The 26,668-nt window shown below is 40.5% G+C and overlaps 3 protein-coding genes across 8 annotated transcripts in view; 2 read left to right on the forward strand and 1 right to left on the reverse strand.

Annotated features, from left to right (window-relative positions):
• The first annotated feature begins 192 nt into the window (after positions 1 to 192).
• LOC143519065 (zinc finger protein RFP) lies at positions 193 to 4,514 on the forward strand. Of its 2 annotated transcripts, none has more exons than XM_077012120.1 (7): positions 193 to 286; positions 1,018 to 1,670; positions 1,776 to 1,871; positions 2,283 to 2,516; positions 2,771 to 2,918; positions 3,031 to 3,057; positions 3,170 to 4,514. In XM_077012120.1, the coding sequence occupies exons 2-7, from the start codon at positions 1,020 to 1,022 to the stop codon at positions 3,721 to 3,723; spliced, it is 1,710 nt and encodes a 569-aa protein (XP_076868235.1). In that variant the 5' UTR covers positions 193 to 286; positions 1,018 to 1,019; the 3' UTR covers positions 3,724 to 4,514. The 2 variants fall into 2 exon arrangements, with proteins under 2 accessions (XP_076868235.1, XP_076868245.1); XM_077012130.1 differs by having other exon boundaries at positions 208 to 286; positions 988 to 1,670.
• Positions 4,515 to 8,015: 3,501 nt separating this feature from the next.
• LOC143519080 (E3 ubiquitin-protein ligase TRIM21-like) lies at positions 8,016 to 16,689 on the forward strand. 2 transcript variants are annotated; one of them, XM_077012155.1, is made up of 7 exons: positions 8,016 to 8,106; positions 8,664 to 10,716; positions 10,843 to 10,938; positions 11,228 to 11,461; positions 11,767 to 11,914; positions 12,021 to 12,047; positions 14,899 to 16,689. In XM_077012155.1, exons 2-7 carry the CDS (start codon positions 10,123 to 10,125, stop codon positions 15,444 to 15,446), a joined length of 1,647 nt encoding a protein of 548 aa, XP_076868270.1. In that variant the 5' UTR covers positions 8,016 to 8,106; positions 8,664 to 10,122; the 3' UTR covers positions 15,447 to 16,689. The 2 variants fall into 2 exon arrangements, with proteins under 2 accessions (XP_076868270.1, XP_076868279.1); XM_077012164.1 differs by having other exon boundaries at positions 11,423 to 11,461.
• A 3,648-nt stretch (positions 16,690 to 20,337) lies between these two features.
• The window catches only part of tasp1 (taspase, threonine aspartase, 1), a 65,593-nt gene continuing 59,262 nt past the window's right edge, over positions 20,338 to 26,668 (reverse strand). For 3 of the 4 annotated variants that reach the window (XR_013132356.1, XR_013132355.1, XR_013132352.1), the window contains 2 exons: positions 21,705 to 21,778; positions 20,627 to 20,691 (listed from right to left, as the gene is read on the reverse strand). Coding sequence is in view for 1 of the 4 variants with exons in the window: in XM_077012181.1 (XP_076868296.1) it covers positions 20,599 to 20,691; positions 21,705 to 21,778 (167 nt within the window). In the remaining 3 variants the exon portion in view is untranslated. Of the gene's footprint in view, positions 20,692 to 21,704; positions 21,779 to 26,668 lie in introns of all 4 variants that reach the window. The other variant, XM_077012181.1, reaches the window with a different exon arrangement.

Here is a 26,668-nt window from a genome sequence, read left to right on the forward strand (position 1 = left end):
ATCTAATAATTTTCCTAAAAATGTGATTTCAATACAAGTGGAATGTAGACAAGCAAAAATGAGTAAAAAAAAAAAAAAACAAAACAAAAAAAAAAAAAACCAGGAGTGGCATTCGAGGGGTTAAACGGGCTGGAGAGGTGCCTGGTCTGCAAGAGTAAATCGGAAACTAGGCCAAGAGAAGAGGGGCTGTTATTTTCACGGGGGGAGTCAGCTGTGTCACATATCACTGCTGTCCAGAGCAGAGCAGTCACTATTTTCAGGAGCTCTAAGCAGCTACAGCTCCCTGGTGAGTCTCCATTAAAAGTCCATATGTAACATTTTTACAGCAAAGCAGTAATGTTCAGCTAACACATACAAGTTTTATTTGATCATAAATAGATTACACTTTTTACATGGAAAAGTAGCGCTTGGCTGAGATGTTCTGACGGTCCACTAACCCTAAGCAGGAAGAAACTCTGCATGTTTGTGAAAATCTCGCATGTTCTTATAGTATTTTGAACACTTTGCTCAATTATTTGTGAACCTCAGATTTGTTTAATGTGAACTGCTGGATTTGAGTGTCCTTGTCTGAGAGTAGTGAGGTGAAGCAGTTCCTAGACTGGTACATTTGGAGATATATTAATCTTGGAGATCTATGAATAGCCAGGCCTTCAATGCTCCTACAGACCCTTTTTACTCTGACTCAGGATCTAAACCTGTTACATTCTCTGGAGACCATATGCCAACAGCCCCAGCAGAAGGATTACTAATCAAACATTTGCACAAGCATGATCGTGGCACCATTATGCTCAAGTCAAATATATGATTAATGTGTGTTTAGATCATTAGAAGGACGTTTTGTAGTTTTGGTTTACATTTAGACATTTTTAAATCTTAGAAGTCAGATTTAAGTACCTGTTGTTGCACGGGAACAATCATCAGTGGAGGGATAAGTTCTTCACAAGTTCATTCACTGAAATAGCTCAAAACAGCAAAAATGTTTTTCAGTACAAATCACACAATTTCCCCTCTGCCCAGTGATGGCTTCACCTACAAACATATTAGCAGAAGAACAGGTACACTGCTCCATCTGCCTGGATGTCTTCACCAATCCGGTATCTATACCCTGCGGACACAACTTCTGCATGGGCTGCATTGGAAGCTACTGGAAAACTAGCGCCCTCTTCATGTGCCCTATGTGCAAGAAGGCGTTCCTCAAACAGCCGGACATCAGCATAAACACTGTATTGCGTGAGATTGCAGAGCAGTTTAAGGAAATGAGGACCAAGCCTGTTGAGAAACCACAGCAGAACCCTCAGCTGGAGTCCCATGACCGAGAGACAGAAGATCTGTCCGCAGAGATGCCTGAGCTGATCTCTCCAAATGGTCACTGGACAAAGGAAGTGTTGTGCGATGTCTGCACCGCAACCCCACAACAGGCCGTGAAGTCCTGCCTGGTCTGCCTCACCTCCTACTGCGAGGAGCACCTGAAGACGCACACGGCCAGGTTCACCAAGCACAAGCTGATCGAGCCCGTGCAGAACCTCGAGGACCGAATGTGCAAGAAGCACGAGAGGTTGCTGGAGCTCTTCTGCAAGAAAGACCAGATCATGGTGTGCGTGCTGTGCACGGAGATGGACCATAGGGCGCACTACACCGTGCCCGTTGAACGGGAATGGAACGACAAGAAGGTGAGTAAGGAAAGGTTGAAGAAAAGTTAACATTTAATTACCTGCTGGGAAAACTTGGTGAAATACCATAGGTGCTCTTTTTTTAACTATAATAAATCTTATCAGGCACAGCTCAGGAAGACAGAGACAGAGGTTCAGCAGATGATTCACGAACGGCTCAAGAAAGTGAAGGATATCAAACGCTGTGTGGACCTCAATAAAGTACGTTTTCATTTTCACATCTTCACAGGCAAGCAAGCTAGTCATATTACAGTATTTGGAATACTATGTAATGGCATTGATTTCTGCAGTAGGCTAGCTCAAGGGCATCTTGAATTCTGAACTATCTATACTACTATCTAGGATGCATTCTGTGAACAGATGCAAAACACTTTGTAAGTCGCTCTGGAAAAGAGCATCTGCTAAATGCCCTAAATGTAAATGTATTTTATAAGGCTTGGTATGGTCATTCTGACATTGTAATTTAAGATTAGATCAGAATGCAAAATCTGAGGTGGTTTTGGAAATAATCCCAACTCGTCATGTGTGTTTGTCTCATTGCATAGTAATCAAGAACTACACCATCTGTTCCTGTTGGTGTGGTTCTGTTTGGCTCTCTCTTGCTCACTTTAGAGCAGTGCCCAGATGGAGATCGAGCACGGTATGCAGGTGTTTTCGGACCTGATCCATGCAGTTCAGAAGGCCCAGGCAGAGCTTGTAGGGGCTATTGAAGAGAAGCAGAAGAAAACAGAGATCTGGGCTCAGGGTCTCATAGAGGAGCTAGAACAGGAGATCACCATGCTAAAGATGAGGAATCGTGAGCTAAGTCATCTTGCTCACACGGAGGACCACATTCTTTTTCTCCAGGTAAGGTATATAAAATTTATAAAGAAATTCAACAGCAGTTATGCATAGTTATACAAAGATGGCTGTTTGGCTGCAGGCATTTGTTAGTTCGCTATTTTACACAGGCAATGCAACGGGTTTGTGCATAAAAGGTCTTGGGACACTTTTGTCATTTTGTGGCCTCTGTCAAAAATTTGAGTGATGTGTTTATCTATTGCAGTGCATACCAAGAATATCATCTTATGACATTTAATCACATAAATATCCATTTATAGAACTTCCCATCTATAATTACCCATCCACAAACTAAGGACTGGTCTGACACTCATGTGAACACTGATCAATGTGTGGGGACCATCAGGAGAGCTGTGTCCAAACTGGAAGATACCTTGGCCCAGGAGATAGAGAAACTTGCAGAAACTGGTGAGTAATTAATCAGTGCCCATTTCTATTCACATTTCAAATAAATTTAATGATATTTTATATGTTCAAGAAGATACAAGCAAACTGCTTTCTATTCTTTTCTTTATCCCAGAGCTGAAGAGAATCCAGAAATACTCAGGTACAGGTTGCAATTAGCTTAACACAAAATAGGTCATAAATTATTTCTTTTTTCAGAATCCAAACATCTCTGGTCATATCTGTCTGCATCACTGTTTCTCTTGTTTGTGTAGCTGATGTCATACTCGACCCTGACACAGCAAATCCATGGCTTCAGCTGTCAGACGACAGACGACAACTGCGTCATCTGGGGGCGTGGCAGGACTTACCAGACACACCAGAGCGATTTGACACGGTGGTCATTGCCCTGGGCCGGGAGGGCTTCAAATCTGGCCGGCATTACTGGGAGGTACAAGTGGGTGAGAAAGACGACTGGTACCTGGGCGTGGCCCGTGCGTCTGTCAAGAGAAAGGGGCGGGTCACAGTAAGCACTACACATGGCTATTGGGCACTAGCTATGAAGAAGGGGCGTGAGTACCGCGTCTCCTCAACTCCGCCCACTGCAATCACCATGGAGCCCAAGTTGAAGAGGGTGGGCGTGTATGTGGACTTTGATGAAGGACAAGTGTCATTTTACGATGTGGTGCTAAAGAGTCACATCTACACCTTTGTGGACTCATTCGGGGAGAAGCTCTACCCATTCTTCTACCTGTACTGCTGTGATAAGGCTTCAGATACACTAAGCATCTGCCCAGTAACAGAAAGCACCCACGGCAAACTGTGTTGAGAGAGAAACAATCACTGCAGTAAAGATCATAGGAAGCATTGGAGCTGACTAGCATCTTGTTTGGAACTGGATTCCTGACAGAAATGTGATACCTGTCATCCTATGTGATCTTACAGTGATAAAATGCATAATCAGTGAATATAAGCCTTATACATAAATAGTGAATATATGAATATATTTAATATTATTTTCATGAATGTATCACCTTGCTACATTTCAACTATTAAACACAAGTTTGGTTGTAGCTCACATCAGAGGAATAAAGGGTATAGAATTAAATATTTATCTCAGTGTCAGCAGACATAAAAGGTGTCTTTTACAGCAAGACTACTTAAACTAGATCTTAACCCTTTTTTCTGAGCTTTAAACTTTAAAATAAGCTCTTGGCTTATTTTAGGATAATTGACATCGTCACATTTAATTACCTGCATTGCATTTTCATAAAATTAACCTGTATGTATTAATAATGTATTAATAATGAAAATGAAACTCACACATGGAGAGCTGTGGCAAATCTGGAATGTTTCACATAGGCTGCCAAAGGGATGCCTGGGATTTTAGCAGGGTGGTGGCAGAGAGGATATATATCCAGGTGTATTTATTTATCTTTTTTTGTGTATTAATGTTACAAAGATCTGATTTCATTGCATTCATTTCTTCCCTCCTGCTAGGGTTTTGGTAGGTTTGCATGAATAGCTGGTAATTTGGTAATGTACAACTGGCATTCACACTAAATAGTTTAATCATTAAACAGCACATGTGAAAGTAAATTAAACTGTTAGTAGACCTAAGATTAGTGTCCTGACTCCTCCCTCGGACGGTCCTCCATGTATTATGCATGTACACTTGTCTCGTTACACCTGTCTCTTGTCTTATTATCGTTGTGTTACACTTGTGTCTTGTTAGCGTCTGTGTATTTAAGTGTGTGTCTGTGTAGTGTTTGTTGCTCGTATTTTTGTTTATCCAAGTCCCAGACTGTGTCTGTGTCCTCTCTGTAAATAAACACTGCATGTTGAAAAACAAGCCATAACAGGACGCCTAAGGGGATGCGTGGCAAACAGAAGGTGAAGCCCTTCTCCACTCTGCCCGCAGGTGGGGGGACCAGCCTGCACCACTGACAGGAGAGAGCTAGCGCTCTGGGGGAGGTGCGTTTTCGCTACTACTCTTGCCTCCAGCCAGCGGTAAAAGGGAAGAAGAGGGAGAGACTCCGCCAGCAGATGTCAGCACCAGTCCTGGCGGCGGGAGGCTTGCAAACTCTCCCGCGTATGCAGAACAGATTGGTACAGTCTCTAGCTCTGCACCCAGAGCGAGACTCCCCTTCCGCACTACGGTTTATACGACCATGGGGACTCCCCTGAGATCTCATTCGAGGCTCCCTCCCATTTCAGGAATTTTGATATCTCACAGGGGGCGGGCAATATTAATATCGGAGAGTCCCACTCTCCAGACATGGAGACAGTACCCTCTACCTCTGACTCCCCTGCAGTGCATGTCATCAAATAACTGGGGAAATCAGAGCACCCCCTCTATCTGCGCCCCAGTATCTGCTCAAGGACCTCGGCTGCTTCCTCAGACAGGTGCTGGAGTCCCGGCATGGTACCCAGGAAACTGTGTGTCCATCTATATTCCTGTGTTATTGTTGCATGTATGGCTTCTGTGTATTTAGTGTGCGTCTGTGTCCTGTTCATTGCTCGTCTTTGTGTTCTGGATCTTTCTGAATCTGACTGCGGCAATGTCTGTGTAAATAAACATTGTACGTTGTAGCCTGCCTACCTCCCTTGTTTACTAGTTTACTAATAGTTGCAAATTGTACGTCAGTACATGTTTAATCAGCTGGATAGACTATTCCTATAAAATAGGATGATTAACTGTAACTAGAAACTGTAACAGTAACTACTCTGAAAGCCAATCCTGGTATGTAGCAAGATTATGCTTTTGTAGTTTAACTATATAACATAGGCATAATGTACGATGGGAACATGCCCCTCACGACTTAATGGAGGCATAGTATGTCTCCACCCCATTTTGAAAGTCTACTCTTAAAATATTCATATTTCAGTTTGTTGCCGTTAACTGTATGTGAACAGTATGCAAAGACAGGGCATTATGATCATGTGAAAAAGTGCATTCGGTTAGGTTAGCCCAGCATTGTGATTCTAGCAACACTTGGCCACAATACTGAATCATCAAAATAAAAGTCCTGATCACTTTCTTTAGTACATGTAAAACAGAAAACAAATTATATTAAACTAAACAATAAGAAGAAATAACATTTTAATTATAAAATATGCATTTAAAATCGTAATTGAACAGTATGTGAAGACACGGCACTAAGATCATATTGTAAGCAAAGCATATTAAACAGGAATACACAATAAGAATATATGTAATTTTATTTATTATACTAATAAAAGTTAGGTAATATTAATTATTATTTAATACTATTAAGTAATATTAGTATGTATTACTAAGAGCAAGAACAAACAGTAAGAAGGAATTGTGGAAATCAAAATCTCAAACCAGTGTTGCTGGGGAATACAGTGTTGCAATGGCACGTCACTGAACCTGTCAATTTTGATAAAATATAGATCTTGGGTCTGTGAACACATATTTCTCTGAATGAAAAAACAGGGCATTTCTGACATTCTGATTGAAAAGAAAAAATCCATATACGTGTATGTGTCTTATGACAGTATCAATAATGTACAAGCGAAAAACTGTATTTCACAATCACAATAGTTCGAGGTTTAGGTTTACACAATTCCTTCTCATTGTTTGTTCATGAACGGATTTTTTAAAAATTACACACATATTTTAATAATTACAATTTAGTTATTTTGTATTGTTTAATCTGTTTGTTTCAATCAGTTTTAAATCAGAAATTTCCATCCAAATTTCCAGGATCTTTATCTCCTTTTGATCGATATAAAACTAAAGTAAACAGAGATTACATCCGCTTTCGTCATACTGCGCGTGTTCCCGAGAAGAGAAGTTACTTTCAGTGAACGCGCACTAATCAAAGAAAAGATACGCCCATGACTACAATTATATAATGTTATTAATATGCAAGTGAATCAAGTAATACATCAAATGCGCGCATTTTGTGTGTTGAATTGTAGCTTTAGTGACACATCCACTTCCTAAATGATTCAAACGCAGACCTGCCAAATGGTCAGATGTGCGAGAAATAAGTCAGCTAATCAGGGGGCCCCTACAATAGGCTGCAGTGGGAGGGGCCCAAGGCAGTTGCCTAGCCACGCCTCTATGCAAAGACCGCCTCTGCCAACCAGAAAGCTATATCGTGCAGCGAGCGCGCATGAATCTTCCAGAAAAGCGAATGGTTCTGTCCATCTCATTATACTGACAACTACTATAATAATTACTACGCTTAAAGTGATATTTTCCATTTCCACCTTTGACGGCCATCTCTGATGGAAAGTACATAGGGGAGACCGGGTATGGTTGTAACATGGGGAGAGTGGTAACACCATCAATTTCACTGATCACGGATAAGATAGGAGTCATATGGTGAATATCAAGGCTGTAATCAGGCACATGCAGATTCCATCGAGAAAAACGACGAGAAAGTAAATTTCTGAATCAAGACTATATTTTGTTTAGTATTTTTACTATTGCAGATAAAACCATATGAATTATATTACATTAAACTGTCGTTTCTCAGGTAAATTGTGATGCATTTTTTCAAATCACCTTGCTAATACAGCTAGTTAAAGTAAACAATGGCTAACAGGGGTGGGTGGGTTGTAACAGCTTTAAAAAGTGTTAAAACCATCCAAGTGTTACAACCATTAATATTTTTAAAGAAAGACTGACAGACTGGCAAATGTTTTTTTTAAAAAGCATCTGATGAGGTCACAAAGAAGGGCAAGTCTATGTTCTTTACACAGGTACATTGTATTAGTGTTCATTAAGCATACATATTGTTAAATAAGTTTGTTCTAGTACACTAATTTACACACCCACACCCCACCGGTAGTGGGGTAGGTTGTAACAAGGAAACACCATGTATTTGACATCAACTCATGAGGGCTATGATATTTGAATTGAGTTTTGAATTGGTGCCATTTGTAGTAAACAAATGTCTGTACTTTGTATAAAAGTTTGAGAAGTCTAGCTCAGAAATTCAGTGAGTTACAGGTGCTGAAGCAAAAAGTCATACAACCATACCCGGTCTCCCCTACGTATCTATGAAAACGTATGCAAATATAAACCTGTTTCCATAACAAGGAAGTAATTATATGTATATTTTGGTAGAAATGAAACTAAGAATGTGAAACTCTAGTGAGAAACGTGAAATGCTAGACAGAGAGAGACAGAGAGAGGGGGAGAGACAGAGAAATGGTCAAGAAAATATGTAATAAGGTAAATTTTGCTTTGTTAATATTTTGTGTAATACTGTATTGCTTAGCCTAACAGAGGACACTTGCAAAGTTGTTATACAAATGTTTAAAGACTGAATTTTTGTTAAGGTGAACAAATTATTTGGCAGTCAGTAAGTTAGCAGTCAGCAAAATTTCACATTTAGGTTTCTGCAGCAGCTATCTGTCTTGTCTTTGTCTAAAGATTACTCTGTCTTATATCTGTGCGTCTAAAGCTTAATCTAGATCAATCTGTCTTGTATCTGTGTGTCTAAAGATTAATCTGTCTTTTATCTGTGTCTAAAGCTTAATTCATATAACTTGATTATCTATGTGTCTTGATAATCTACGTTAAGTGTCTTGTTTCCATCTGTCCATGCATTCCTATCTGGCATTGGAATAATCTAATTAAAGGATAGTTGATTTGATGAATTAACTTTATTTCTTCTCCAATGCATTCTTGAACTAGTTATATGAAATATAAATCTGGATATATTTGAATATTTGTTGCTATACCACAATAAATCTATTGAGTTTATCAATCCTACCCATTGCTTTTAGACATTCTGTTGTATGCCGACTTGAAGTGAACTACACCAGGTAAAGGACAATCTTCAACATGGCTACTTCTTCCTCGACATCCCCCAGAGCTTCTGGGGCTTCACAGAAAGACCTACTCATGTCCATCTCAGAGTATATGAAATGTTCAATTTGCATGGACATGCTGGTGGAGCCAGTGACTTCTGTTTGTGGCCACACCTTCTGCAAAGAGTGCATGTCCCACCACCTGAACAGTAACTGGACCTGTCCTCTGTGCAAGAGCAACGTTTCGACATGTCCAGCCGTAAACATAGTCTTGAAAGAGCTCCTGGAAGAATACCACCAGACTTCTGGCATGAGTTCAAAAGATCAAACCCCGGATGTGGTCACCTGTGACATGTGCTGTAACAATGGCAGACATTCTGATTGAAAAGAAAAAATCCATATACGTGTATGTGTCTTATGACAGTATCAATAATGTACAAGCGAAAAACTGTATTTCACAATCACAATAGTTCGAGGTTTAGGTTTACACAATTCCTTCTCATTGTTTGTTCATGAACGGATTTTTTAAAAATTACACACATATTTTAATAATTACAATTTAGTTATTTTGTATTGTTTAATCTGTTTGTTTCAATCAGTTTTAAATCAGAAATTTCCATCCAAATTTCCAGGATCTTTATCTCCTTTTGATCGATATAAAACTAAAGTAAACAGAGATTACATCCGCTTTCGTCATACTGCGCGTGTTCCCGAGAAGAGAAGTTACTTTCAGTGAACGCGCACTAATCAAAGAAAAGATACGCCCATGACTACAATTATATAATGTTATTAATATGCAAGTGAATCAAGTAATACATCAAATGCGCGCATTTTGTGTGTTGAATTGTAGCTTTAGTGACACATCCACTTCCTAAATGATTCAAACGCAGACCTGCCAAATGGTCAGATGTGCGAGAAATAAGTCAGCTAATCAGGGGGCCCCTACAATAGGCTGCAGTGGGAGGGGCCCAAGGCAGTTGCCTAGCCACGCCTCTATGCAAAGACCGCCTCTGCCAACCAGAAAGCTATATCGTGCAGCGAGCGCGCATGAATCTTCCAGAAAAGCGAATGGTTCTGTCCATCTCATTATACTGACAACTACTATAATAATTACTACGCTTAAAGTGATATTTTCCATTTCCACCTTTGACGGCCATCTCTGATGGAAAGTACATAGGGGAGACCGGGTATGGTTGTAACATGGGGAGAGTGGTAACACCATCAATTTCACTGATCACGGATAAGATAGGAGTCATATGGTGAATATCAAGGCTGTAATCAGGCACATGCAGATTCCATCGAGAAAAACGACGAGAAAGTAAATTTCTATACCACAATAAATCTATTGAGTTTATCAATCCTACCCATTGCTTTTAGACATTCTGTTGTATGCCGACTTGAAGTGAACTACACCAGGTAAAGGACAATCTTCAACATGGCTACTTCTTCCTCGACATCCCCCAGAGCTTCTGGGGCTTCACAGAAAGACCTACTCATGTCCATCTCAGAGTATATGAAATGTTCAATTTGCATGGACATGCTGGTGGAGCCAGTGACTTCTGTTTGTGGCCACACCTTCTGCAAAGAGTGCATGTCCCACCACCTGAACAGTAACTGGACCTGTCCTCTGTGCAAGAGCAACGTTTCGACATGTCCAGCCGTAAACATAGTCTTGAAAGAGCTCCTGGAAGAATACCACCAGACTTCTGGCATGAGTTCAAAAGATCAAACCCCGGATGTGGTCACCTGTGACATGTGCTGTAACAATGGCAGACGTAAAGCGATCAAATCCTGCCTGATATGTCTGATGTCATACTGTGATTATCATCTAAAGGGGCACCAGGGCAAGTCACGCCTAAAGGGTCATAACTTGGTGGCTCCAGTGAAAGATCTGGACCAGCGAGCGTGCTTGGCCCATGGAAGACCTCTGGAACTGTACTGTACCGAGCAGGGCAAGTGCATTTGCAGCCTGTGTGTGGAGGATGGCACAGATGTGTTGCCTGTGGAAAAAGAAAGTGTCATTCGAAAGGTAATAGCCATCATACTCCGTGTCCTCCAAGCTAGAATACAGTGTAGATCTAAAGTTGTTTCCAGTGGTACAATGGTGTGGGTGTGGATTTCCCAGTAGTCCAATGGTGTGTTGTTGTATTTACAGAAAATAATAGCTGATGTGATAAAAGACATGGAGCAAAAAATGCAGCGGCGTGAGGAGAAGGTGGAAGAGTTTCAACATTCCACAGGGAAGTGCATGGTGTGTCTACCAAACTAACATTTAGGACAGTTAACAGTGATTTAGAATAGTGGGTTATACTGCATTGCCTATGTTGTTGTTTTTATCCATTGGAAATACTTATTGCTAACATTAAGTCAAATACAAGGTATAAGAACAGAGTCATTGGAGTAGCAAAATAAAAAAAGCACTATGCGCACACACGCACACACACACACACACACACACACACACACACACACACACACACACACACACACACAAAACAAAGTGATGATTCTGACGCCCTCTGCTGGTCAAATCTCCACAGTTCCAGATTAAGCAAGAGGAAGCGGAGATAAAAGAGGTTTTTGAAGCTGTGAGGAAGGTGGTGAGGGAGGCAGAGAAAGAGGCGCTGGGTCCATTAGAGGAAAAGACAAGACGTGTAGCAACGGAACTGAAGAACCTGACAAAGGAGCTGCAGAGAGAGATCACTTTGTTCAGAAATACCATATGTAACTTTCAGAAACTCACAGATGAAGAAGACCCCATAGTCTTCCTACAGGTCAGCAACCAACCAGAGTTCTGCTTGTGACCCACCATTGCAATATAATGTTTTTAAACAGTTAAATCTGTATGCAGTTTAATTTAGCTCAAGATTACACATACCACATTTGGAAAGATAGGCATTCATGTTCTATAAGTTAAAGTAAAGTATATATACATGTGTATAACATTTGTTTTAGCTGTGTATTGGTTGTGTCATAGCAGGTAAATGAACCTGAATGCCCTTGTCATTCATGTGTTGTGACATGAATGTCATGTGTTGCTGTGTTGTAATAACTACAATTGGGTGATGTGATTTCTCAGAATGCACACACTGTACCAGCACTGGAAAGTGGCAAAGATTGGACTGATATCACAATGGATACACATTTGACCTTTGGCACAATGAGGAACATAGTGGTAGTTATGAAAACTGGCATTGATGCTGCACTGGATAAACTCTCCAGCATTGGTGAGGGAAACTCATTTGCAGCCGTTATTTCAATATCTCTGCTTTTTCACTTGATTTGTAATACTAGTATGATCTGTAATTCTCTATTTACCTGATTGCCTTGTAGAAACTGAGAGGATTAAGAAGCATTCAGGTAAGTGTTATACGATATTATATAATGTCAAGCATCTGCATATGGCAGTAATAATATAGTACTTGGTAGTATTTTAGTTTTTTATTACAGTACTCTAGTATGCAAGAATACTTCCTAGAGTGTTCTCCACCGCTATAGAGACACCATAAAAGTATCTAATAAATCAAGAGTTTCATCAAAACAATGTTTGGAACAACAATAACAATAACTGGAGCTCTGAAAGTAATAAATGTCATGTCTGATTCATTAGAAGACAACATCCCCTCTCTAACCTGTCTTCCTGGTTCTTCCTTGCCGTGGCATTCATGTTCTACTTGAGACACCAGTTGCCACTTGCAGATGTTGGAACGCTGAGAGTTGTTTCGGTGTTAGTCTAGATGTGGAGTTTCAAAGCATTCATAGTTCTCACATCTTCTGCATATACTGTCTAAACTGGGGTTGCTTCTGTAGCAGCATTCCAACAGTCCTCTGGCCCCACAGCAGGTCTGGGGCTAAGGGAACAGCACTGTATTCTTGCTATTCCCTGAGAGTCTGCTCTTCTGCAGTGAGATTAATACATATAGGAATTCAAATATGTGGGACTAGAAGCAGGTATCATTATGGTGAACGAGGCTTAGGTGACAGTCCTTGAGCAGAAGGGTGAGACAGAATGGGAGGAGCAAAAAGATACCTTACCTATAGTAAAACCTATAGTGTCACTTTCAGCCTGATGGTAAACAATAAAACCTAACATTCCATCAGCACCAGTTAATAAGTCTTTTCTTATGGGCCAAAATTTCAGATTCATTGATTGATTTTAGACTAACCAGTTTGGTAGATATTTTAACAGTGTTTTCTCATATTTTCTGTTCAGTTTTTTAAAAGTTAAGTTCCATGCAAACATTTTCTACCTTGAAATGTACTCGAATGACCTCTTATTGCTGATATCAATTCCTTAAAAAGCTGAAAGAAAAAAATATATATACACACTGCCCAAAAAAATAAAGGGAACACTCAAATAACACAACCTAGATCTGAATGAATGAAATATTCTCATTGAATACTTTGTTCTGTACAAAGTTGAATGTGCTGACAACAAAATCACACAAAAATCATCAATGGAAATCAAATTTCTTAACCAATGGAGGCCTGGATTTGGAGCCACACACAAAATTAAAGTGGAAAAACACACTACAGGCTGATCCAACTTTGATGTAATGTCCTTAAAACAAGTCCAAATGAGGCTCAGTATTGTATGTGGCCTCCACGTGCCTGTATGACCTCCCTACAACGCCTGGGCATGCTCCTGATGAGGTGGCGGATGGTCTCCTGAGGGATCTCCTCCCAGACCTGGACTAAAGCATCCGCCAACTCCTGGACAGTCTGTGGTGCAACGTGACGTTGGTGCGAGACATGATGTCCCAGATGTGCTCAATCGGATTCAGGTCTGGGGAACGGACGGGCCAGTCCATAGCTTCAATGCCTTCATTGAACTGCTGACACACTCCAGCCACATAAGGTCTAGCATTGTCCTGCATTAGGAGGAACCCAGGGCCAACCGCACCAGCATATGGTCTCACAAGGGGTCTGAGGATCTCATCTCGGTACCTAATGGCAGTCAGGCTACCTCTGGTGAGCACATGGAGGGCTGTGCGGCCCTCCAAAGAAATGCCACCCCACACCATTACTGACTCACTGCCAAACCGGTCATGCTGAAGGATGTTGCAGGCAGCAGATCGCTCTCCACGGCATCTCCAGACTCTGTCACGTCTGTCACATGTGCTCAGTGTGAACCTGCTTTCATCTGTGAAGAGCACAAGGCGCCAGTGGCGAATTTGCCAATCCTGGTGTTCACTGGCAGATGCCAAGCATCCTGCAGGGTGTTAGGCTGTGAGCACAACCCCCATCTGTGGACGTCGGACCCTCATACCATCCTCATGGAGTCGGTTTCTAACCGTTTGTGCAGACACATGCACATTTGTGGCCTGCTGGAGGTCATTTTGCAGGGCTCTGGCAGTGCTCCTCCTGTTCCTTCTTGCACAAAGGCGGAGGTAGCGGGTCCTGCTGCTGGGTTGTTGCCCTCCTACGGCCTCCTCCACGTCTCCTGGTGTACTGGCCTGTCTCCTGGTAGCGCTTCCAGCCTCTGGACACTACGCTGACAGACACAGCAAACCTTCTTGCCACAGCTCGCATTGATGTGCCATCCTGGATGAGCTGCACTACCTGAGCCACTTGTGTGGGTTGTAGAATCCATCTCATGCTACCACGAGTGTGAAAGGACCACCAACATTCAAAAGTGACCAAAACATCAGCCAGAAAGCATAGGTACTAAGAAGTGGTCTGTGGTACCCACCTGCAGAACCACTCCTTTATAGGGGGGGGTCTTGCTAATTGCCTCTCATTTCTACCTGTTGTCTATTCCATTTGCACAACAGCAGGCGAAATTGATCAGTGTTGCTTCCTAACTGAACAGGTTGGTTTCACAGAAGTGTGGTTGACTTGGAGTTATATTGTGTTGTTTAAGTGTTCCCTTTATTTTTCTGAGCAGTGTATATTCATAAATTGTAATTTTAAGACACAGAATGGTTAAATAAATCTACCTTACTTCAGTCACAGTCACTTGAAAATTCATAATCCAATACAGAAGAAAATCTGCACAATAATCCCTCAAGAGAGTGGTCACAGATACAAACATTTTGCATTGATGTCATTGTTTCCTTTTGGAACATAGGATGGGTTACTTTAACCATCTTAAAATGTTAAAGTAAACACTTTTGTCATCATTTACATGTCTCCTGACATGTTGTCACTGTAGAGAATAAACAAATGACGCATATTTGCTTGCTGATGTACATTAACTATTCCTTTTCAGTGGATGTGACACTGGATCTCGACACATCCCATGCTCAGCTTCTGGTGTCTGATGATTTGAAAGAGGTCCAAGACTTTGGAGAGAGAAGGGACATTCCTGACCGCTCTGGCAGGTTTGATGTCTTTGCAAGTATTTTGGGCCGGGACCAGCTGACCGTGGACAAGGCATTCTGGGTAGTGGATGTTTGTGGCAAGCAAGGCTGGGATATTGGGGTGGCAAATGAGAAGGCCAACAGGAAGGGGAATTTGTCCCTTAAACCAAGCCAAGGTTACTGGGCCATTGTGCATTACAACGGAGACCAGTATGCAGCTCTGGAAGAAAGTCCCTTCCTGCTCTCACTTCCAGATAAGCCTCAAAAAGTGGGGGTATTTGTAGACCAGCAAGAGGGGCTGGTCTCCTTCTATGATATGGGAGCCAAAATTCACATTTATTCTTTCACTGACTGTGTATTTAAAGATAAGCTTCTGCCCTATTTCAGCCCTCATCTTATGCAAGGTGAAAAGAACTTAAGCCCTTTGCGCATCTGCCCTGTAAATCTGGTTGACTGATGTCTTTAATTAAAGGTAAAGGAATTATTACATCTACAATGCCTAAAGATAAAAATATGTTGTATGACAAATGCTGTATGGTTAGATATGTTCCAGTCATGTCTCTCAGGTCTTCAAACAGTAATCCACTGGTGATTCCTAAAAGCCGATTAAAGATTGGCGAGGGTGCTTTTAGCCACTATGGTCCAAAGCTCTGGAACTCTCTTCCTGAAGAGCTCAGAGGCATTTCATCCCAACACAGCTTCAAGAAGAATCTCAAAACCTCCCTCTTTAGATCTTCCTTTAGTTAAGAAACACTAACTCTGTTCCATCTTATTTACTTTATTACATTGTGTTGTCTATTATTTTATAATTTGTCACTTTATTACATTATTTTATTGTGTAATGAATGACTTTTTATCTTTAATTTCTTTTAATATTTTATTTTTGTCTTCTTATCTTTGCTTCCTTTTAATGTTTTCTTTTATTTATTCTCTAAAGCACTTTGAGTTGTATGTATGCATGAAAGGTCCTATACAAATAAAGATTATTATTATAGATTATTATTATGGCAAAATTGATTTATACAGCACAACCAAGTATATTTGTAACACAACCAAAGCACTATACACACTTAATAAAAAAATTAACATAGAATAAAACATAAGACATTTTGGGACATAACTAACATTAGAGCAAAATGATAGAAAATGCACAATATGAGAATGAATTGAATATTTTTCTCAAAATAACTTTGTTGTTAGTAATTTTATAAATGTTTGATTATGCTGTGTTAAACAAAAAATGAATATCTTAGATGTTATATTCAAAGTAAGCATGTTTTAAATGTTTAAATCAAGAAATTTGATTAGCAATTCTGCCAATATGGTGAGATAATAAATATACTTAGTAAAATGACTTAAAAATCTAGAAATAAAGTCTTAGAACAGTCTCTAAAAAAGACATTTCTAGAATTTGTATATTTTGATTACTTTAGATATTTACTACAGTTGAGATGTTATTTCATGTTTTTGTGGTGCATTTTTAGTGTATGGTATAGAATGTTTGATACATGCATTTATGTAAAACCCATTCTATATAATTCTACAGCATTAATTCTATAAATGACCATAAATTATGCTGATGCTTTTATGAATTTGTAATTTTAATTTGTTACTCAATTTTATATCTATTTTACTTGAATATTTTATTTGGTTTTTTTTAGTTTCTTCTTTTATTGTAAAGTGTACTTGAGTATCCAGAAAGGCACTTATAAATAAAAATCTATTATTATTATTATTATTATTATTATTAAGAAAATAAAATATTAAACACAACATGATTCATGACTGGACACCAGTGCATACAGTATATTTACGTTATTATTAAGCATATTATCTTGAACTTCATACATAATTAAACTGGTCTTGCTACTGATGAGATGCCAGTCATGCACGGGTGGAATATATAATGTATATAATGTCCCACTCAGCACATTTTTGCCAAAAACAATGTTGCCAGTGCAAATTAAATTCAGCACTTCAGCATTGCCACTCCTTTAATGCATATTCATGCAGTAAGAAATGCTAAAAACCTGCATCTGGGTGGTGAACCTGTAGATACACAGATGATGAACCTGTAGATGAGGGTTCTGTGCACCTTTGGTAATCAGTCTATCCCAATCAGCCTATCCTGGAACGCCTTGGGCTTGGACGGGAGCGGGACTTCACAAATAAGAACAGCATCTGGAGACCAGGAAGCGGACTCTATGGCTCTTGTGCTCGCTGTTTGCAGATGCTGTTAGTTTAACCTTGTTTTCCTCCCCCCTCAGCCTTCTTTTGTCCTGTAGTAGTTGTCACTGCTTATTAGTTGAATTTCTTAGATCAGTTAAATCTGGAAGGGCGTGATTGGGAGGAGTGGCCTTTCCGATCTGAACCCGAGTGGTGTTTTGTTATTGTACTTCTGTGCTCGTCACAGTCTGTCCATAACGAACACCATGTTCGAGCACAGAGGTGTCCATAAGTGCACATGGCACCAGGACCTTAGGTCGCAGTTCAATTTTCTAATTGTGTCGTCGGACTTGTGACCATGTGTCTTGGACACTCGGGTGAAAAGAGGAGCTGAGCTGTCAACCGATCACCACCTAGTGGTGAATTGGATCAGATGGCGGGCGAGGATGCCGGACAGACCTGGCAGACCCAAACGTATCGTGAGGGAACCTGTCAGAAGGGTCTTTAACTCCCACATCCGGCAGAGCTTTGACCGCATCCCGAGGGAGGCTGGAGACATAGAGTCCGAATGGGCCTTGTTCCGCCCCTCCATTGTCAATGTGGCGGACCGGAGCTGCGGCCGCAAGGTTGTTGGTGCCTGTTGTGGCGACAATCCTTGAACCCGATGGTGGACACCTCGGCCGTCATGCTGAAGAAAGAGTTCTATAGGGCCTGGTTGACTTGTGGGACTCCGGAGGCAGCAGACGGGTACAGAAGCGGATCAAGGCTTTCAAGGCTTTTGTGGAGGCAAAAACTCGGGTGTGGGAAGAGTTCGGTGAGACCATGGGAAGTGACTTTTGATTGGCTCCGAGAAGATTCTGGCAAACCGTCAGGCAATTCAGGAGGGGAAAGCGGTTCCCATCCAACACTATACAGTGGGGCTGGAGATCTGCTGACCTCGACTGGGGATGTCATTAGGCGGTGGAAGGAATACTTCGAGGACTTTCTCAATCCCACCATCACGTCTTCCATAGAGGAAGCAGAGCTGGGAGACTCAGATGGGGGTTTGACATTTCTCGGGCTGAGTTGACCAGGGTAGTTGTGAAACTCCTTAGTGGCAAAGCTCCGGGGGTGGATGAGATCCACCCTGAGTTCCTTAAGGCTTTGGATGTTGTTGGACTGTCCTGGCTGACACGTCTTTGCAACACATCGGGGGCAGTGCCCCTGGACTGGCAAACCGGGGTGGTGGTTCCCCTTTTTAAGAAAGGGGACCGGAGGGTGTGCTCCAACTATCGGGGAATCACACTCCTCGGTCTATGCAGGGGTACTAGAGAAATGAGTCCGGTTGAAAGTCGAATCTCATTTACAAGAGGAACAATGTGGGTTTCGTCTCGGTCGTGGAACACTGGACCAGCGTTCACCCTTGAGAGGGTCCTAGAGGGTGCATGGGAGTTTGCTCAACCAGTCCACATTTGCTCAACCAGTTTTGTGGATTTGGAGAAGGTATTTGACCGTGTCCCTCTGGGATTCCTCTGAGGGATGCTCCGGGAGTATAGGGTACGGGGCTCGTTGCTACAGGCTATCCAGTCCCTGTACAGAGCAGGAGCTTGGTTCGCATGGCCGGCAGTAAGACAGACTGGTTCCCGGTGGGAGTTGGACTCCACCAGGGCTGCCCTTTGTCACCGATTCTGTTCAAAACTTTTATGGACAGAATTTCTAGGCGTAGCCAATGGGTGGAGGGGGTTCGGTTTAGTGGCCTTAGGTTTCCACGTCTCCTTTTTGCGGATGATGTGGTCCTGTTGGCATCATCGGGCCAGGACCTACAGCTCTCGCTGGATCAGTTTGCAGCAGAGTGCGAGGTGGCCGGGATGAGAATCAGTACCTCTAAAACTGAGACCATGGTACTCAGTCGGACAAGGGTGGAGTTCCCTCTCATGAGTGAGGGAAGGATGGAACGAGAGATTGACAAGCAGATTGGTCCTGCGGCTGCAGTATTGCGGACGCTATACCGGACTGTTGTGGTGAAAAGAGAGCTGAGCCAAAAGGCAAAGCTCTCGATTTACTGGTCAATCTACGTTCCGACTCTTACCTATGGTCACGAGCTCTGGGTAGTGACCGAACGAATGAGATCGTGAATACAAGCGGCCGAAATGAGTTTTCTCCACAAGGTTTCCGGGCTCTCCCTTAGAGATAAAGTATGGAGCACGGTCATCCAGGAGAGGCTCGGAGTAGAGTCGCTGCTCCTCCACGTAGAGAGGAGCCTGTTGAGGTGGTTTGGGCATTTGGTCTGGATGCCACCATGTCCAACTGCGAGGAGGCCCCGGGGAAGACCCAGGACACACTGGAGAGATTATATCGGTATCCACCCAAAGGAGCTAGAAGAGGTGGCTGGGGAGAGGGATACCTGGGCCTCTTTGCTTAGGCTACTGCTCCTGTGTCCCGAACCCAGGTAAGCGGATAACAATGGATGGATGGATGGATAGTTAAATCTCTTTGTGCTTTCAGTTATACAAGTTATTTTATCCATTTGTTACCTGCTTACAAAATGACCTTGTTACAGGGCATAATTACATTGCATTTCAGGTTTGGTAGCAATAAGTACATATAAAATTGGTGTTGGGTATTTGTCACTGGGTTGCCTACTTAGTTAGAGGACAGGGTAAAGCATGCACACACGTATATTGTGCCTCAGTTTAGAACTGTTTAGAAGGCAGGAGCCACCCATGTATTTTTGTTGGATTACTTCATAGCAAGTTAGCATTTTCTTTTTTGAATTAGTATGGAATAGAATAGCATAGATTTTTCTAAACTATCTTTCACTGGGCTCTGCTCTTTGTTCGCAAGACTGAGTATGCCCATGGTGATGGTGGAGGTCAATATTCTTCATCTGTTGTTTACTGTGTTTGTTTAGTTATTCCTGTAAATATTTACATCATTGTGGTGGTGGTGTGTGGTACCATTATATATTAAATCTCCTTTTTGTATGACCCTGATCTGGAGTGGATTTAGTTCTGTTTGTTTGGTGATCAGGAAACACCATGTTCACATGCCCAAAATGCCTAGACCAGAGCCACATCGGCTGGGCATGTAACACATAGGTAAAAAAAAGGGGAAATCTGACCCATGACTTGTTAGCCTCACATAAACTGTGCATTGCTAAAAGAGGAAAGAAGTGAAATCAAAAGCTGTCTTGGGTGATAGAACTTAACTTTTAATGTTTAAAGATTTTAACAAAAAGCTGTCTTTTGTTTTATCCACTATAAGCATTTAGCCTATTTGAGAGAAAAAATAATAATATACAAGACAAAAATAATTCAACACCAACATAACATTTCCTATATGCTGTCAATGAAGAATTTACTTTAGCATTTGCTGCTGAAAAAAAGTCAATAAATCAGTGTCGTCAGTCATTAAAAGAGTGTCATCAGTCATTAAATGTGCTGTCAGTCACTACGTCAGTGTTGTCAGTCATTCTTGTTCCCTAGCCGACACACTCCACCCTCAATTGCCAATGACTGTCCAGCAACAGCTCCAGGAGGCAGTCTTGATATATGAGTCTGGAATGTGAGAGAAAAGAGGAAAGAGAAAGAATGATGTAAGAGACAAAAGAGAAGAGAGTAGTTGCTTACTCAAGTTGAGACGTACGTTCTTCATTAACTCTATCTTCAATTGTGCTGGATGAGCCCCTCGACTGCACAGATACTTGTAGAACTCTCAGAACACTCTACTGCACAAATAGATTACAGTGTATAACCCCATAAAACCTGACAATAAATAATAATAAATATTACCAAAAATAAAAAATAAAAAATCACGCATTTTACTGAATCTTAAAAAAATCACAATTTTGTAATATTTTTATTTTTGGATAACATATATCCTGAATATGCATATATTTATATAATGCATATTTGATACAATAGGTATTTGCGTTTATGTATGGAGTCTATTAAGGCACACACTGGAAGATGAATGTCGTCTACTTGAGTTCTGTCTTGGACACAGAGAGGGAAGCAAGGTTGACTGGAATACCTGAAAATTAAAACTTTGCTATGTAATGCAAAGTGCATATCCTAAAGACTTAGAGCTGAATGGAAAAAGATTGTCCAAAGACATCACAGATAGCTGCCCATTTATATCGGATTCAAATTATGTGCCTTACCTTAGAGATATATAATGTGCTAAATATATCGCTGCAACCAAATAACATCCACCTTTGGCTCAAGTGATTTCAACACTTTTGGTAAAATATTGTATATGTAGCTGATGGTAATAACTTGAGGCTAGAAGTGAAGGGTGCTTCTAGGTAGAATGTAGGGACCTTTACAAGCATCACTGGACAAATTATAATATGTTTTTTCACATTTGTGCAATGTAGCTATCACTAATGACATGCTTTACCAGTTTAAGTAAATTGGAAATGTAAAGAAAAAGTAAAGGGTAATGTAGAAATGAAAGAAACTGTAAAAATAAAGCAAAAGAAAAAATTTAAATGTAAAAATCTAAGTGAAAACCAAATGAAAAAGAGAATAGAAATATTTTGTGTGATTGTATGCTGAGATTTCCTTACCCTGGCCTTACTGTCATGTGTAGACATATACCCCACACACATACTCTCTGTAGTATGGCTCCACAGGAACTCCACTGCACAGAAATGACATAAAGGATGCATTGTGGATTAATATCTAGTAGTGTTGTCACAAAAATCAATATATCGATACGTATCGATACTGAACATTCTGAAACGGTACAATACTCGTTTCTACAAGTATCGATTCTTTTTACATAAAATGCGCTTTTGTTTGTCCCACCCAAGCTGCCGTAATGCACAGAACAGTTTGTAATGCTAAAATGGCAGGTAAAGCAAACACAGTGTGTTCGCAGCCCATCTTAATAAGCAAGGAAAGCAGCAGAAGTGCTGTGTAGAAATATACTTGACGCGCTGCGAGCGGTGAGAGGGTCCGCGCGGCGAAAATGATGCAATCGCGGTGGCCTCGCGCGCTGTCGATTCGCGAGGTCGTGCACCTCTCGAATTTTGTAACTTCGCGCGTGCCGCGCCACAGTGCAATTACAAAGTCATGTTTGCCGGGTTCATACACCTTTATAAGGTAGAATTAAAGCACTTGTACGGCACTTTCAAGGTCCATTTCAATATTTCCCAGCATGTTAAACTTAAGTAAAATATATACAGGGTTGCCAACTTTTGACGTTCGCTTGGAGTGAGATTTTAACCTGGAGCCGGTGGCGAGTGTATTTTGTTGAGCGGGGAGGGGGGGGTGGCGAACGTAAAATGGACACAGGTTCTGTGTTATATCGCCGGTGGATGGCGCCAGAGCTAGCGAACTAGTAACGTATTGAATCATATATGTGGATCTGAGGTAAATAAACTGGATATTTTTTTTCGGCGTGAGATATCGGAAGTGTGGCGTGAGAGCGTGTGAAAACGGTCAAATGCGTGTGTCTCACGCTCAATGCGTGAGAGTTGGCAACCCTGTATTATTCACATTTTTATCACATCATTTAATGGTTGTTTATTTTCAAAACGCCCAATCTTAACGTCTTCACGTTCTCTCATGTTTCGTACTGGAATTACAAGAGGCTCATATTTATTAACGTAGTACAAGAGAACTGTTCAATCAGACAGCTATTTGTTGTGAAACGAAGTAGTTGCAATTTTAAGCATTTTCAAGTACTTCAGCCTAAATTCCAACACTTTTCAACCCTGAAACACAAAGCAACATTAAAATTCATCAGGTAAATGTGAAATCCGTGTATCATTCGTTCATTTGATATTCAACTGAAAATCAAAATCGGAAAAAAAAATTCATTTCTTTTTTCATTTTGAATATAAAAACAAAAAAACAAAACAGGCTTGTATTTTTTTGTTTTTTATTTGATAATCCAAACAAAAATAAAAAAACGGATTCGGAGCCGAACTTGATTTAGATTTTTTAACTTGACCCATTTGTGTGCCCCGGAAGTTGTTTATTATTCGTGGGCTTCGCTTGACTGCGGTAAACAGTATCAGCAAAGTGCCAAAATGTGCAAATTCTCATTTCTGGCAAACAAAACAAATACCTACAACTTTTTTTACGCCAGGAATATACATATTTTAAGTTGTAGACAACATTTTATTTTAAACGTACTATTGTGACTGCTATAACCTCTAAGACACCGTCTACAAATTACATTAACACGGTTAACATGGATGCAAGTGGCTGTAGTAAAGTAATTGAGTTTTTTTCCCTCAATAATTTCAATAGCTTTTCAATGGTCCATCATAAGAGCACCAAACAACTTGTATTACACAAAGTGCATCTTTAATAACAATCTACAACTATTATATGGGTATTTCTACCTTGCACCAATTTGTGGTGGTCAGTTTTTGTCTAATTATGTCAATAGCTTTTAAACGGCGCATCATAAAATCATAAAACAAGTTCTTATATATTAAGCGCAATCCTAAGCAACAACCTACAAGTCAGATTTGGGTATTTCTACCTCTTATCTAATAGTCGTGGTGAGTTTTTATCTTATAATTTCAATAGCTTTTAAATGGTCCATCAGAACAGCACCAAACAAGTTGTATTATTGAAATAAGACAACAACTGAGTACTACAAATTGGTGCAAGGTACAAATACCCATGTAAGAGTTGTAGGTTGTTGTTTAGGATGCACTTAATATATAACTACTTGTTTTTCTTCCCCATGACTGTGTAGCATACAGAACTAGACTGAGAGACCAGTTTTAGTTCATTAGCTATTTAATATTGTCTTCAATATTGAACCTTTTCACAATATTCAAATTTTCTGAAATATACTCATTCATTGCACGTAGACTGATATAATATACAAGTTTCACATTTTGAATGGAATTACTGAAATAAATAATATACCAATATCTGTGTAACGTGGTGGGAGTCAGGGTTGGACACAATCGCGATAGAGATGGCACATACTTTAACGTAACTAGTCTCCTCTAAGTGAACCGTGCACATACGTAGAGTGCGCGACTTACGAGGCATACAGAGAACACACTTCACAGAAAGGAAGTGTGTTCGTTTATATTCACGAAGGAATATAAAGGACCACAGCGATTATGAAAGGAAAACACATTTATATAAGTATGGATGCTGAAATAATACAAGGCACAAAAAACACGGCAGAGACTAAAGTAAACAAGCACTACAAAACACAACGATAAATAACACCGGACCACTAGATACACAAAGGTATCTAGATACACAAAATACACAAACTGCACTGTTGGTTGGTTTCACGTTTGCATATTCAGAATTCGGTGCCTTAGACGTTGCAGAGGTGACAGCAGTTATTTTAAAAAACATGTTATCTACAATTTAAAATACGCCTATTCCTGACAAACAGAGTTGTAGGTGGTTGTTTATGTTGCCAGAAATTTTAATTTGCATATTTTGGCATTTTTGCTATAACTGTCTTAAAGCTATTGAAGAACGAATTCTGAATATGCGAACGTGAAACCGACTTTACTGCAGTATTTGACGCAACGTGCACAAAATCTCTTCATGCGTCTTACCACCTTCAAATAAGTCTTTAATTAAACTAGTATGTGGTTCCAGTCCGGTCATGTTGTCTATACCAATATAGACTATGTTCCAATGTCTAGGCTACAATCAGAGTAGAACAAGTAACACTGCAGTGCACTCCCGCACAAACGAAGCCCACGAAGAACAAATCAGTAACTTCCGGGGCACACAAATGGGTCAAGTTAAAAAAAAATCAAAATCAAGTTTGGCTCTGAATCTGTTTTTTAATTTTGCAATTTTTGTTTGGATCATCAAATAAAAAACAGAAAAATACAAGCCTGGTTTTTTTTTTTTGTTTTCATATTCAAAACGAAAAACTAAATAATGAATAGTTTTTTTTATTTTCCGATTTTGATTTGCAGTTGAATATCAAATGAATGAATGATAAACGAATTATGTGACTTCCCGTTTTTGAGGGGTGTTTCTTTATACTAACACTACCACATATCGTTAAGGAGAACACTGCAAAGAACGTGAGGTGTGTGGAGTCACGCGCTACGTTCACTCGCAAAAGTATAAACCTAGCTTAACACAACGAATCTGGCCAAACACCTGAAGGACCGGCACACAGATTTGTACAAAGAATTCCAAGAGGTTGGTGATTATTCCCATTTCTAGTATTACTACAGCATACAAGATTGTGTGTCCGATTATGGTATCCTAGCAAATGTTTGATATATTCTTGGTTTAAGAGCCGTAAGTGCGACAGCATACAGAGAGAAAAAAAAGAGTGACCATACTACAACGGATCAATCATCTATGAATACTGAACTCTACAGCCTGGTTTATACTTTCGCGAGTGACTGTAGCGCGCGGCTCCGCCCACCTCGCGCGACCCTGCGCGAGCGGTGTAGGCGTTTATACTTTCGCGAACGTCGCGAGCGTCGCTGCAGTGTTCTCCGAAACGATAGGTGGCGATAGGTGGCAGTGGAGAATAAAAAACCCCTGCAAAACCGGTGAAAGAACATTTTACCTGACCAGAGACCGTATATATACACCAGGCATCAAACATAAATATGACTTTGAAATGTTGTCCGAAACTATATGTGGTAGTATAAAGAAACACCCCTCAAAAAAAAGGGAATGAACATTTACCTGACGCATTTTAATGTTGCTTTGTGTTTCAGGTTTGAAAAGTGCTGGAATTTAGGCTAAAGTACATTAAAATGTTGAAATTACTTGTAATTCCAGGACGAAACATGAGAGAACGTGAAGACGTTAAGATTGGGCGTTTTGAAAATAAACAACCATTAAATAATGTGATAAAAAAGCGAATTATTTCGATTCATTTCGAGTATATGTATAAATATTTTAATTTATTAAGTTTAACGTGCTGGGAAATATTGAAATGGACCTTTAAAGTGACGTACAAGTGCTTTAATTCCACCTTGTATAGGCGTATGAACCCGGCAAACATGACTTTGTCCATCGCGCTGAAGCGCGGCGCGCGCGCGAAGTTACAAAATTCTAGAGGTGCACGACCTCGCGCCGCGACAGCGCGCGAGGCCCTCGCGCACGGGCGGAGCCACAGCGATTGCGTCATTTTCGCCGCGCGGACCCTCGCGCCGCTCGCGGCGCGTCGAGTATAAACCAGGCTTAATACTGAAGTTAAAGTTGTTTAAAGTATACTTAAAATACACTTTTTGCACTAGCCATTTTTTACTTCTAAATGTGAATTCCAGAGTGCACTACTATTATTTATGTTAATTTATATTAATGTGCAATTATTTATTTTTCTGTTTTAATGTGGTAGGGACTACACCTTTTATTTATTTGAAATTTGTGAAACAAAATACAATATTCCTTTGTTTATGAAAAAACTAAAAAAGGCTTTAAAATGGAAATGAGCACAGTATCTGACTTTGGTATCGAATTTCAATATTTTTTTAAGTATCGTATCGAAGTTGTAATTCTTAGTATCATGACAAGCCTAATATCTAGTATAGGAATAAGAACAAATCCCAGAATA

The sequence above is a fragment of the Brachyhypopomus gauderio genome, chromosome 1 (assembly GCF_052324685.1).
Source record: "Brachyhypopomus gauderio isolate BG-103 chromosome 1, BGAUD_0.2, whole genome shotgun sequence".
In the NCBI taxonomy this organism is placed as follows: Eukaryota; Metazoa; Chordata; class Actinopteri; order Gymnotiformes; family Hypopomidae; genus Brachyhypopomus; species Brachyhypopomus gauderio.

What these genes read in the sequence shown, in the direction of transcription:
- LOC143519065 (XM_077012120.1), top strand. Translation starts at nt 1,020, where the DNA reads ATGGCTTCACCTACAAACATATTAGCAGAAGAACAGGTACACTGCTCC. An exon ending in GCTGTGTGGACCTCAATAAA is followed by an intron (nt 1,872 to 2,282) that starts GTACGTTTTCAT and finishes TGCTCACTTTAG; the next exon opens with AGCAGTGCCCAGATGGAGAT. An exon ending in GAGAATCCAGAAATACTCAG is followed by an intron (nt 3,058 to 3,169) that starts GTACAGGTTGCA and finishes TTGTTTGTGTAG; the next exon opens with CTGATGTCATACTCGACCCT.
- LOC143519080 (XM_077012155.1), top strand. Translation starts at nt 10,123, where the DNA reads ATGGCTACTTCTTCCTCGACATCCCCCAGAGCTTCTGGGGCTTCACAG. An exon ending in AAGAAAGTGTCATTCGAAAG is followed by an intron (nt 10,717 to 10,842) that starts GTAATAGCCATC and finishes TTGTATTTACAG; the next exon opens with AAAATAATAGCTGATGTGAT. An exon ending in ATTCCACAGGGAAGTGCATG is followed by an intron (nt 10,939 to 11,227) that starts GTGTGTCTACCA and finishes AAATCTCCACAG; the next exon opens with TTCCAGATTAAGCAAGAGGA.